This window comes from Wolffia australiana, chromosome 12 (assembly GCF_029677425.1).
Source record: "Wolffia australiana isolate 7733 chromosome 12, ASM2967742v1".
NCBI classification, from domain to species: domain Eukaryota; kingdom Viridiplantae; phylum Streptophyta; class Magnoliopsida; order Alismatales; family Araceae; genus Wolffia; species Wolffia australiana.
This window is the reverse complement of record NC_135846.1, coordinates 13,666,937-13,679,299: the sequence shown is the minus strand read 5'-3', so window position 1 is coordinate 13,679,299 and position 12,363 is coordinate 13,666,937. Positions and strand designations below refer to the sequence as shown.

At 41.8% G+C, this 12,363-nt stretch overlaps 2 protein-coding genes across 5 annotated transcripts; both read right to left on the bottom strand.

Moving 5' to 3' along the window:
- Positions 1-208: 208 nt before the first annotated feature.
- LOC144709996 (thiamine-repressible mitochondrial transport protein THI74-like) lies at positions 209-5,340 on the bottom strand. 4 transcript variants are annotated; one of them, XR_013583182.1, is made up of 5 exons: positions 4,625-5,294; positions 3,810-4,224; positions 2,629-2,976; positions 1,815-1,947; positions 209-437 (listed from the first exon to the last, which is right to left on the bottom strand). XR_013583182.1 is itself a non-coding variant. In XM_078583636.1 (5 exons), exons 2-4 carry the CDS (start codon positions 5,039-5,041, stop codon positions 2,654-2,656), a joined length of 1,155 nt encoding a protein of 384 aa, XP_078439762.1. In that variant the 5' UTR covers positions 5,042-5,105; positions 5,182-5,340; the 3' UTR covers positions 1,787-1,947; positions 2,629-2,653. The 4 variants fall into 4 exon arrangements, 2 of the variants coding, with proteins under 2 accessions (XP_078439762.1, XP_078439760.1); XR_013583183.1 differs by having other exon boundaries at positions 1,865-1,947; XM_078583636.1 differs by lacking the exon at positions 209-437 and having other exon boundaries at positions 1,787-1,947; positions 4,625-5,105; positions 5,182-5,340.
- Positions 5,341-5,444: 104 nt separating this feature from the next.
- Positions 5,445-9,393, bottom strand: LOC144709995 (RING/U-box superfamily protein). The gene is made up of 9 exons (XM_078583633.1): positions 9,210-9,393; positions 7,429-8,120; positions 6,784-7,306; positions 6,638-6,715; positions 6,388-6,543; positions 6,221-6,312; positions 6,036-6,135; positions 5,861-5,959; positions 5,445-5,773 (listed from the first exon to the last, which is right to left on the bottom strand). Exons 1-9 carry the CDS (start codon positions 9,312-9,314, stop codon positions 5,711-5,713), a joined length of 1,908 nt encoding a protein of 635 aa, XP_078439759.1. The 5' UTR covers positions 9,315-9,393; the 3' UTR covers positions 5,445-5,710.
- Positions 9,394-12,363: the final 2,970 nt, after the last annotated feature.

The window sequence follows — 12,363 nt, the reverse complement described above, 5'->3', positions numbered from 1 at the left end:
AAAAAATTATAATATATTTTTGTCTCTTTTAGGTAATAAAATAATTTTGATATGAATATCCAAATTTGATTAATGTGGATTGACTATCACATGTCATTGTCCAAATGTTATACGATGGACCTACATGTCTGACCAATGATACACGTGTTGGGAATGATGGCTTCTATATGCTTGGTTTGAATGTGATTGTGCACAAGAATATCAAGTAGAAAAAAGAACTGAAAACCAAAAATATTTATAGAACCCAAAAACATAACCTTTGCACGATTCAAATAAGGGATGTCTTGGTTTTCATACAAGTATCTTCAAACTATTAAATGTTTGGCCTCTAAACAAATCCTCATAATCTTGAGAGCACTGTATTTCCTCTTCTTTTGCTCAAAGTGTGCTGTCAGAAATTCAATTCACTCTCCATCCAATCTCTCTTGAAGCAACTCCTATGAAGAGGAAGATAAGACAAGTTGGGTCACTTAATAATGATTTTTAATATCAAATGAGCGTGCCTGCCTCAATTAATACTCTCCAAAAATGTTTAATAAAAGTCATTTGGAAAATTTTATACAATTAAATGTCCCCAAGAAAATTAAATAAAGGTCTTCAAATTTAGAGTATTTACACCAATGTCAATAAATTTTATGCCTATGACTATTTTTAGGTCCATGTATCATTCTTCAATGATATAAATAACCTTTATTGGATGATCTTATTAATTATATATATAAAAACAGAGATTAATTAATCAGGATTTATTTCATCCAATCAATTTCACCTATACAATGCCAAGCTACATCTTGTGTCCCAAAAGATACAAATGCCTATGTCAACTCTCTCGCGGAACCTATACTATCATTGGTTAGTGTGTTCATATAATCCTTCATCCTCACCATACTCTTAAATGAGTTAGTAAATGAAATAATAATAATTGGAGAACACTTTCTCCAGTATATCTACTGCATCTTCTTAATTAAGCCAATCTTCACTTATACCAAGGGCAGAAAATAACATCTTGACCACACAGTCACCCTCTTGGACTTTTTGAAGCATACGAGCTAGGACGATTTGGAATCTCATGATTACAACTGTACATTCACAACATGTCTTCGTTATCATAGGCATAAGGACTATTATATTACCATGACATGAATCAACCTGATTGATGTTAGGCGTAATCCAATATTTATATGGATTAATTCAAAGAGCACCCACCATTTTTTCTTAATGTCCCCACATTAATAGCTACTGATCGACCATATATATCATATGAGGGGACTGTACAGTTCTATTCTTTTTTAATATATTGATGTCATTCTCCGGTATCTTTCAGATATGAATATTTATAATACATGTTGAAATACAAGTGATCACCATGGTATGATCTCATCATAAGTCACATACTCATTGTATATACTCATGAACTTCAATTATAAACATCACATGAAATTAATTAATATATTATATCTATGAATATTGATTAAGCATAAATCAGGTTTAATTTTTTCATTTAAGGCTTTTGATTTATACAAAATATTTCTACTTTCCTTACAAGTGCAACAAAAGTAAGGTTCAAATCCATAGGGAGTAAGTATTGAAATAAAATTACTAGGTATTTATTTATATAATTTTATGGATATATTTAAATAATTAAATATACTTTAATGAAATGAAACAATAATAATCAATTCAAATAATTTAAAAATGATGAGAAACTAATTTTATTAATTACCTTAATTTTATAAGGATAAGCTGGTCTATTTATGGATTCAAGATGGAGGATGGAGAGAGGAGCTAAATATGGAACTAACCTCATAAATTACCTTAATTTTATCGTGAGATATTGATTTGAAGTTGGAACAATATGACCAACCTGATTTTCTCTCCTTCTCTCTCCTCCGAATTTCTCTCTCCTTGATCCGTGTGGTGGATTGCCAGCATGACATAAAGAAACTCCTTCAAAACATTACAATAAGTTCAAAATTATATGTCATTAATGATTTTAATGTAAAGAATTCCATAAAACACCATCAAACCATGAAATTAGAATTTCATTCCAAGAATATAATAATTCCATTTTGTATATTTTGATGATTCTAAATCTATTTTCCCAACTATAAAAGTATTTTATTTTATGAAATTAATTTCATAAATTTATGTTAAATATCATAAAGTTGTGAAAGTCTGAACTGCATTACAAAATGAAATAATATGTATTTAGGGTAATTTCAATGACAATAAATAGATTGAATAAGTGAAATTGCTATCAAAGTTCGAGTGGTATATGTGTTTGTGAGATATTGAATGAGATGTTGAATGGGGGATTGGCTTGTAAGTCACATATATTTCAAGGAAGAAGATTTTTAGTTCTCAGCTTCCCCCATATGGATTCACCACTTTTATCAGGACTACATAATTTGATTTTTCTTTCCCCAAATTATTTTCAGTTCCATCAGCCCAATAACTCAACTTCTTCCACAAAGAATGAACAATTTTCAAGGCCCCGGGTTGAGATTGCAAAAATAAAAGTCAGGCAATCCCCAATTATTCCAACTAAATTTCACATAAATTTATATAAAATTATACAACACATAAAATTAACAATCATAAATTGAAGCATTTATAATTAAATTTTACCTCCAAAGAATGCAAGCTCCATTCTTCATTGCTGGGCACCATGATGAGGATCATTGTTGTCATCGTCATCGTTGTTGTCAACATCATCATCATCATCATCATCAATGGATCTAATTTCTGCGCCACCGGCGGCACAGCAGCCATCTGATGGAACATTGATCCCAGCAAAACCAACAATGGCAGCTGCAGCCCCAAGAAAACCCATCAAACTCGGAGGATGACCTCTCAGAGTGTCCACCACTGCCGCCATCGGCACCTGCACGGTCAGCCCCGCCGTCGCCACCGTCGTCGACGTCAACAATACCGCCTTAGCCCACAAGTAATCACTCAACACATTATCCAAAAGCCCTGCAAAAGGGAAAAAAAACACTTAAATTCCAAATTTCTCAATTAAGATTTAAGTGCACGGATGTGGACGGGACGGTAATATCGTAGGTGGACGAAAAAATCGGCCTTGTCTGGGAGTTCAAACGATTGATAAGACAAAGAATAATCCGCTGGTCTCCTGACGAGACGATTGTTTCATCCATCGACGAAACAACCATCCCGTCCGTGACCCTGAATAGTGGACGGAAGGGATTCTGAATCCTGTGGGAGTCAACTATCCGCCTGAGAGCTCCAGCTGAAATTCGACACGTGCTGCCATGTGTCACATTCTGATTGGTCTAATGCACTGCTTCGTCCTGGACACGGGACGAGACGAGAATGGCTTGGAAGGGACGGTTTTTGTACGGGATAGGACGTGGATGAAAATATTTGGGACGGGACGATTCAGACGAACTTCTAAAAATTGGGACGTAGGAGAGGACGATCTTTGTCCCGTCCCATCCATCGTCCCCATCCTGGATAGACATTGTCGTTCTGTTCTTTTTGTGTGAATTGTTCGGTCTGTTCGGTTATCCGAAAAGAACAAAAACAAATTCGAACAGAACATCACACATACTTGTGTGCGATTCTTTTGTTTGCTTTGTGCGATTTTGTTCTACTTTTGTGCGAATGTGTGAATTTTGTTCGTTTTTTTTAAAAAAAAGAACAGAACAAAGAACAAGGCCCTGCGCGGATCTTTTGTGCGAATTTTTTGTTCGTTGAAGATGAACAGAACATAACGACCATGTCTAATCCTAGATGATAGTGCACTATAATTAAGACAGCAAAGTTGAGATTTTTCAGTGAGGGAGGACCTTTGCCGATGACAAGGCCGAGCTGGTTCAAGCTGAGACTCTGAACTCGCTCCAGCTTCATCAAGCTCAGAAGCAGAGCGAAGGGGAAGAAGAGGAGGAGGTTGAACAGGCCGAGGTAGCCGAGGAAGAGCGCCATGCTGAAGTCCACCCCATGTTCGGGGAGCTTCTTCCTGATCAGAGTGACGTAAACGGAGTAGAACATGGCGGAGACGACGGCCATGGCGTCTCCCAGAAGAGGATTTCTCGCTGCCATGGACGTACCTTCAGCTCGCTTATCTCCCAAGCTTACTATCACCGTCCCCGCCATGCACATCAGAACCCCTGCCAGCTTGACCCACGAGAAGATCTCCCCCAGCAAGGCCAGCGAGATCAGGAACGTGAATAGGCTCGACGAACAGCTCAAGATCGTGTTCGACTGAAGAAGAAGAAGAGCTTGGAATAAGAAGAAGAGCTTCGAAGAAGCAGAGCATAGAAGAAGAAGAAGACGAAGAAGAAGAAGATCTTAAAAGAAGAAGAAGAAGAAGAAGAAGAAGAAGAAGAAGAAGAAGAAGAAGAAGAAGAAGAGCTTAGAAGAAGAAGAAGAAGAGCTTCGAAGAAGAAGAAGATGAAGATCTTACAAGAAGAAGATCTTAGAAGAAGAAGATCTTAGAAGAAGAAGATCTTAGAAGAAGAAGAATAAGAGCTTAGAAGAAGACGAAGAAGAGCTTAGAAGAAGACGAAGAAGAAGAAGAGCTTAGAGGACGAAGAAGACTATAGAGGAAGAAGAAGAAGAAGAAGAAGAGCATAGAAGAAGAAGAAGAAGAAGAAGCGCTTACCGTGACGGTGGTGTACTTCAAGGACAGGTTGAAGGCGAGCTGCGCGAGGAACCAGAAGGGGGAGATCAAGAGGCTGATCCCCATGATCCGACGGCGATCCCACCTCCCTCGCTCCTCGCCCTCTCCTCCGACAGCCGAGATCGCCTCCGATTCTTCCGGCAGGAGATTCGAGCACTCCACATCTCCCGGCCGCGGACCGCAATCCTTGTTCTTGATCTTCTTCTTCCGCAAGAATCCAGAAATTTCCGCCAGCGGTATATATACGATGAACAGCGAATTGCAGATGTAGGTGATGAGGAAGGGCGACACTCCGCCGCTGACGACCGACTGAACGATGTAGCTGGCCGCGATCCAGATCGCCGCGACCGCCGCGATGAAGAACAGCCCCAGCGACCATCTCCACGCTCCTTCCTCCATCTCCTCCTCCGCTTCATAGATTGATTTCCCCGCCTGATCTCCTCCGACGATCCGCCACGAGTTTCTGCCAGGAAGAGATCATCATCGCTCGAGGATTTTCAGCGCAGATTCGAGTTCGCTAGGGTTTGTTTGGTACGAACCTGAGCTCTCCGACGATCCGGTGGAAGACGATGATCGGAGAAAACCTAATTTCGCGTCAAGAACTCTGGATCCGTGGAAGAGTCTAGCGAGCTGATTTATAATCTTGGAGAAAACGCGTCCCGATCTTCAATCATCGATCGGTAACTTCTATTTGATCTGACGAATGGCTGTAGAATCTTGATCGATCATATTCGAGCGACTGGGATTCGATCTAATGAAATTTATCTATCGCAAGCTAGCAAAATAATACGAGTCAGATTCATGATCAATCAGCTTCTTCGACATGGAGCAATCGATCCAGCAAGATCCTTCGTAAACTAGCGGAATGACAAGAGATTACATCTCGATCGATCAATAGATCAAACAATCCGAAACGGAATCGAAGGAATCACAGCTCGAAATCAGCAGCGTCGCCAATAATTCAACCGTCGCGAACGCGCGCGAACGAGAGAGAATGATGAAATCCGATCAGATCAAATTATAGATCAGATCAGATCAAATCTTAAAAGTTCGGATCAATGAACTCGCCTACGAGATTCCCGACTTGCAGATCGGACACGACGTCTTCCGCCGGAGCCACTCGTCGATGCACTGAGCCAATGCCAAAAAGATTCAAATTTCAGTTAGACGCCGAATCGAATATAAATAAGAAGCAATAGAACTTTCTAGAACATCTACGTCTTTGTGGAATTTGTGCAGGCAGGGAAGATGACGGACGACATCCCCGACGGACGGCGCATCCAGGCAGATCGCGCAAGCCTCCTCCGCATTATCGGCCTGAAGAACAGCGACGGAAGAACAAAGAATCAATCAAAGTCGACGAATCTTTCGAGCAGAAGACAAATCTCTCGACCTGGATCACCGATTCCGGCAAGCTGTTGATCTGCTGTTGAGTCGCGCCGGAAGGACGATTATTCCGATCGTCCAGCGCCAACAACATTTCGTAGTCATTCCTACAATCAGATCAAAGAACGAGGTTGAACAATCCAAGAACAAGTTTGCGATGATGCTGGAATCATAATCCAGTGAAAGACTTACGCGTCGAAATCCCGATGAAGATGCAGAAAACCGCTTCCGGAATCATCGCCAATGGTGAACGCCACTTCCAGCGCCTCCAAGAAATCGAGCCTCTGCAAATCAATCGATTGCGAATTCCATGAAAAAAACAGATATAGACGGTGAGAATCAATCGCGCGATCTCGCACCGTTTCCAAATCCATCGCGCGCCTCAAGTTTCTCCGCATCTGAGCCATTCTCGCTGACGGCGTGGCTCGGTGATGATTCAAAGAGTTCGACCTAGAAGTCTGAGAAGACCGCCGCGGGAACTGTCGATTCAAATGCGCAATAGAAGACGAATCCCTCTGATATTCATACAATCCAAGATGTCGGCATCAACGACGATTCCTGAAACAAAAAATGGAAAAAAAAATTGCTGTTCTCGATCAGATCACTTACAGAACGCGACAGATCTCGAACGGAAGAACGGCGACCGCTTTCTTCCTGCTGCAGCGACCAAGCAACACTGGCATTGACCTGAAACGACGACGAACGAGGATTAGATCGGATTTTAGCTGTTCACAAGAGATCAAAAGGATTCAAACCTCGTCGGCCGCATCAAACAACGACGATTCGTTGAAAAACTGTTCCTGGAGCTGGCGAGCGAGGATTTCATCGGAGATTAGCTGCTGTGATCGAGCATCAGAGTCGGTTCTCGGCGCCGGAGACGGCAATTGGTCCACATCTATGACTGTTCTTCCCAGATCTTGAGGAATTATAGAGCTGCTGCCTGGTTGATTGGAGAACGTTCTAGAACTTGAGCATTCGCCCATTCGAGAGTAACTGGAGCCGCCCGGTTTCCGCTTCCCGCCATGAGACCTTCGAGGAAGACGATGACCGAGGTCAACGACATCTTCGTCGCGAGCAGACAACGAAGGCGCGGTCAATGTCAGAGAGTCAACGCCATGGAAGAGATCCCTTCCATCATCCGACACGTGGCCGGGCCGCCGATCCGACGGCTGTAAAGAGCGGTTCCCCGGCCCAGAATGGCTCCGTGTGCTTCGCCAGCCAGTTTCTGCGTTTATTTGCGCGTTTTCGCCGTTGTTCTTGCAGGGGAGAAGCAATTCCCTTCAAATCAATGACAAAAGGTAAGTAAAAAACCTACTTTTTATATGCTCTATATGCCCATTTTATAATTACCTTGAAATTTACTAGCATTTTTATTGCTAAATTAGGGAAGAAACTCTCACCTGCTGGAAGCAAAGCCGGGAGCTTCTTCGCTCCTTTCGCCTGGAATATTTGAAATCTTTGCAATGTTGACAGGAGATATGAGCCCATTGCGAACAAGCCTTCGCTGACCGAAATTCTTTCGATGAACATCCACCTCTGGAACTATTTTACCTTGATTAGAAGGGTCATGGTTGAGAAAAACTCCTTTGCCCTTATCTGGGTTACTTCTGATCGACGAGCTCGACTCCTCGTTCAGAGAAGAAACTCCCTTTCTTCTGTTATTACCAAGAAAGCAAGTTTCAGAAATTTCCTTCGAATTGATCGAGGAAGTTCCTTTTCCAAGATCTCCGGGAGAGACATCCACGGAGTCGGTATCCGGCGGCGATGACAGATAACCAATCGAGCAGCTGAGATGACTGTTTTCCCCTTCTCCGCTTCGAATATCGTCGGGCATTCTTCTTCTAGAGCTTCTACACTTGGTGGGATGTGAAATCTTGGTATCATAAGGCATGGAGATTGAAGAGGCTAGTCTTCCTTTCCTAAATGGGCGTTCTTCGTCGACTCTGTTCGACGAGCTGAGACTTCGGCGATTATAAAAGGAAAGTCCTCTTCTAGGATTTCCTCTGGAATCTTCATTTGGTTGTGCTGTTATGAATCTTTCTGGAGTGTCTGGGACCTCCAATGCGAGGTCCATGTCCATGGATTCCATATGCTAAACAAATATCAGGAGAAGAACTTAATCAGAAGAAAAAATAAATAAGAGAGTTATCTAACGTGCCTCAAGAAGTAAAGTCGTATTTACACAAAAAATGAATGAAAATCAGAAGAATGTCATGCGCCAAGAATTTGAGACTAGCTCAGGATAATATTTCTTCGGTTAACATCGATTTTATTCCATACAAGTTTGAATTTTCATCCATAAAACGTTCTAGAATCGGAGAAAAAACAATTTGAAAGGAAGACAGAGAAAAGGTTAGGCATTTCAGCCAAAACTGGTATTAAAATCGAAGAAAAACAATAACGTGTAGATTTTGATACTAGTTCAGGCTAATATTCTTTCGGCTAAATCGGATTTGATTCCATATAAGTTTAAATGTTCAGCCATAAAAGGTCCTTGAATCGAAGAAAAAAAAAAATAGTGTTATTTTAGAGGAAAGAAGAGAAAAAGCCCGAATTCCAGCTAAAATTGGTATTCAAATTGAAGAAAAACAATACCGGGACGAGTTTGATACTAGCTCAAGTAATATTCCTTCGGCTAACTCGGATTTGATTCCATAAAAGTTTTGAGTTTTCAATCATAAAACGTCCTTGAATAGAAGAAAAAAGATTTCTAGGAAACTTTTCGAGGGAAGAAGAGAAAAGCCTGAATTTCAAAAACAAATCGAAGAAAAACAATAAGTTGACAAATTTGATACTGGCCCAGGATAATATTATTTCGGCTGACTTGGATTCGATTCCAGAAAATTTTGAATGTTCAGCCATAAAACGTCCTTGAATCGAAGGAAACAAAAATCCTAGTAAATGTTTCGGGGAGAGAATATACAAAAACTTGAATTTCAGCTTAAAATGGTATTCAAATCGAAGAAAAACATTTACAAAATTCATGCTTCAAAAAACAATCGACGAGATGAGCTCGCCTCAAGAAATACACGAACATCCAAGAAACATATCCGCTCGCGGACGAAATTCAGGATAAAGAAATAAGCACAGATTACAAGATTAACATTAAAATTTCAACAAAGGAGGGGTATGAGGAACAGAAAAAACCCTAGGAAACCTGGGGAAGCGGAGAGAATCGAACCTTGCGGATGCGATTATCGCTTCTGAGGCGCAAATCTTGAAGAAGCGATCTGGCGCTGTCAACTGTGGATGGATTGGGAGGAGGAGGAGAAGAGGAGGAATCCATGCAGCGTGGAGAGGGCGAGGCCCAAGTGGAGCTGGTTCAACCGCACTCGGACGGCCATCCGGAGTAATACCCTTTTGGACGGGCCTTAACGCGGGTTGGGGGTATAGTTCCGGATCGTCCCGGACGTGGACGACGGACGGGACGGGACGGATTTCGTTCCGTCCGACGTCCAGAGTAAGTTCAGTAAAGAAGGACTGGACGGTTTTTCGTCCAACGATAAAAAACGTCCCGTCCCCCATCCAGAGTAAGTTCAGGGACGAAGGGCGGGACGGTTTTCCGTCCAACGATAAAGAACCATCCAGTCCTTCCGGAACGAATTTTCATCCCGTCCATCGTCCAGAGTAAGTTCAGGGACGAAGGGCGGGACGGTTTTCCGTCCAACGATAAAGAACCGTCCAGCCCTTCCGGAACGAATTTTCATCCCGTCCATCGTCCAGAGTAAGTTCAGGGATGAAGGACCGGACGATTTTCCGTCCAACGATAAAAAACCGTCCCGTCTAGGCATACCGGACAGTTTTTCGTCCCGTCCAGTCCTCCCGGGACGAATTTTCATCCTGGACGGAAAAACCCTATTTATATTTTTAATATATTAATATGGATTTTTTTCAAGTTTTTTAGGGAATTACTGAGGAGATAGAATGCAAAGGGACATATGTACAAGTATTTATGAGTGGCATCCAATTGCACTCACGTAAAAATACAGGGACTGTGATACAAGTGGCAACATCAGAGACCTCCGGACAGACCGTTTTTTCGTCCCGAAATTCGTTCCTATCTTTGGACGGGACGATGTCCGCGTCCCTGTGCTATACCTGTTGGTTGATGTCGATCCTGGCCCATTCTCGAAGAAGAGTCCCAGAGGGAGACAGAGAGAGCCAACCGACAAAGTTCACTCTCTCTGTCTTCTCTCTCTCTCTCTTATCTCTCTCTTCTTTCACTTTTTCTCACTCCCTCTTCTCTAACTTTTCTCTTTCTCTCACTCCTCGTCTCTAACTTTTCTCTTTCTCTCATTCCCTCGTCTCTAACTTTTCTCTTTCTCTCACTCCCCCTCCAACTTTTCTCTTTTCTCATTCCCTAGTCTCTAACTTTTCTTTTTCTCTCTCTCCCTCTTCTCTCTTTCTCTCTCCTCTCTCTCTTTCTTCTCTCACTTTCTCTATTCTCTCTCCTATCTCTCTCTTTCTTCTCTCTACTCTCTCTCCTATCTCTCTCTTTCTTCTCTCTACTCTCTCTCTCTCTCTCTCTCTCTCTCTCTCTCTCTCTTTCTCTCTCCTCTCTATCTTCTCTCTCTCTCTTCTATTACTTCCTACATTCTCTCTTTCTCTCTCTCTCTCTCTATATTCTCTCTCTTTCTCTATCCTCTCTCTTTCTTCTATCACTTTCTCTATTCTCTCTCTTCTCTCTACCTTCCCTCTCTTTCTCTCTCGTCTCCTCTCTCTCTCTTCTATCACTTTCTCCCTTCTCTCTCCTCTCTCTCTCTTTCTTCTATCACTTTCTCTCTTCTCTCTTCTCTCTCCTCTCTCCTCTCTCTCTTTCTATCACTTTCTCTATTCTCTCTCTCCTCTCTCTTTCTTCTATCGCTTTCTCTCTTCTCTCTTTCCCTCTCCTCTCTCTTTCTCCTATCACTTTCTCTCGTCTATCTTTCCCTTTCCTCTCTCTTTCTTCTAACATTTTCTCTCGTCCCTCTTTCCCTCTCCTCTCTCTTTCTTCTATCACATTCTCTCTTCTCTCTTTCCCTCTCCTCTCTCTTTCTGCCATCACTTTCTCTCTTCTCTCTTTGTTCTCTCCTCTCTCTTTCTTCCATCACTTTCTCTTTTCTCTCTTTCTTCCATCTCTTTCTCTCTTCTCTTTTTCTTCTCTCCTCTCTCTTCCTTCTAGAACTTTCTCTCCTCTCTCTTCCTCTCTCCTCTCTCTTTCCTCTATCACTTTCTCTCCGCTCTCTTTCTTCTATCACTTTCTCTCTGCTCTCTTTCTTCTATAACTTTCTATCATCTTTCTTTTCTCTATCACTTTCTCTCATCTCTCTTTCCTCTATCACTTTCTCTCCACTCTCTTTCTTCTATCACTTTCTCTCCACTCTCTTTCTTCTCTCTTTCTTCTATCATTTTCTCTTTTCTCTCTTTCTCTCTCCTCTCTCTTTATTCTATCACATCTCCTCTATCCCTCTCTCTCTTTCTCTATCTCTTTCTCGCCTATCTCCTTCTTCTCTCTCTCTTTCTTAATCTCTCTCTCTCATCACTTTCTATCTCCTCTTTTTCATCTATCACTTTTTTCTGTCTCTCTCTCTCTCTATCTTGTGGAGACTCATAATCCGAGTCCAACTCCACCAATTCGACCTCCTCAATCTGAAGCAAAGACTCTGCCATGTGGTTGTTAGGATATTGTTGCCTCAACCAATACTTTAATGTCATCAAGTTTGGATATGCCAGTGCTGAAAGCCTTGACTGTTTGTACAAATTCCTCAGAAAGAGGGGAAGAATCTTTCGACCAGTCCACTTGATGCACAAACGGGAAGGAAGTTTGGGTCCAAAACAGAAATCTTAGGGAACAACTTGCATCCTTTGCCCTGCTACCATAATTGAGTGCGATTTGATGCCTGAGGTATTTGTAAGTAGGTCTGCAGCTCCTCTTTCGGTGACACATTGACGTGTTTATGACATGGCAACATCCGTGCAACCCTTGTTTTGATAGAAGGGGTGAAGCTTTCGTCGAGCCTGTCATCCTTGTTGGGGGTTTCCTGGCCTTATTCGCCTCCTACATTTTTATTTCCCTCGAGGTCTGAACTTCTTTCTCGCCAGCATCATTTAGAAGTCTTTGAACATATTCTATATGATCTTAAGGCACAATGGAGTTCAATTTAATTTATGGATCTACAAATGAAGTAACTGAAAATGTATTATTTCCCTGAATGTGAGCCTTGTACTATGAATTTTTTGCTCTCATGGCTCTGCAAATAATCTGGATGGACACTCGATGATCTATAGAGAGAGCAACACAATCGGGGGAAAGGCGCCCTTGGTTAATGACATGAACATATTTAATTAGGTGTTCA

What these genes read in the sequence shown, in the direction of transcription:
- LOC144709996 (XM_078583636.1), bottom strand. Translation starts at nt 5,041, where the DNA reads ATGGAGGAAGGAGCGTGGAGATGGTCGCTGGGGCTGTTCTTCATCGCG. An exon ending in TGAAGTACACCACCGTCACG is followed by an intron (nt 4,225 to 4,624) that starts GTAAGCGCTTCT and finishes CTTCTTCTTCAG; the next exon opens with TCGAACACGATCTTGAGCTG. An exon ending in CGGCCTTGTCATCGGCAAAG is followed by an intron (nt 2,977 to 3,809) that starts GTCCTCCCTCAC and finishes TCCCTTTTGCAG; the next exon opens with GGCTTTTGGATAATGTGTTG.
- LOC144709995 (XM_078583633.1), bottom strand. Translation starts at nt 9,314, where the DNA reads ATGGATTCCTCCTCTTCTCCTCCTCCTCCCAATCCATCCACAGTTGAC. An exon ending in TTCGAGATCTGTCGCGTTCT is followed by an intron (nt 6,544 to 6,637) that starts GTAAGTGATCTG and finishes TATGAATATCAG; the next exon opens with AGGGATTCGTCTTCTATTGC. An exon ending in GCGCGATGGATTTGGAAACG is followed by an intron (nt 6,313 to 6,387) that starts GTGCGAGATCGC and finishes ATTGATTTGCAG; the next exon opens with AGGCTCGATTTCTTGGAGGC.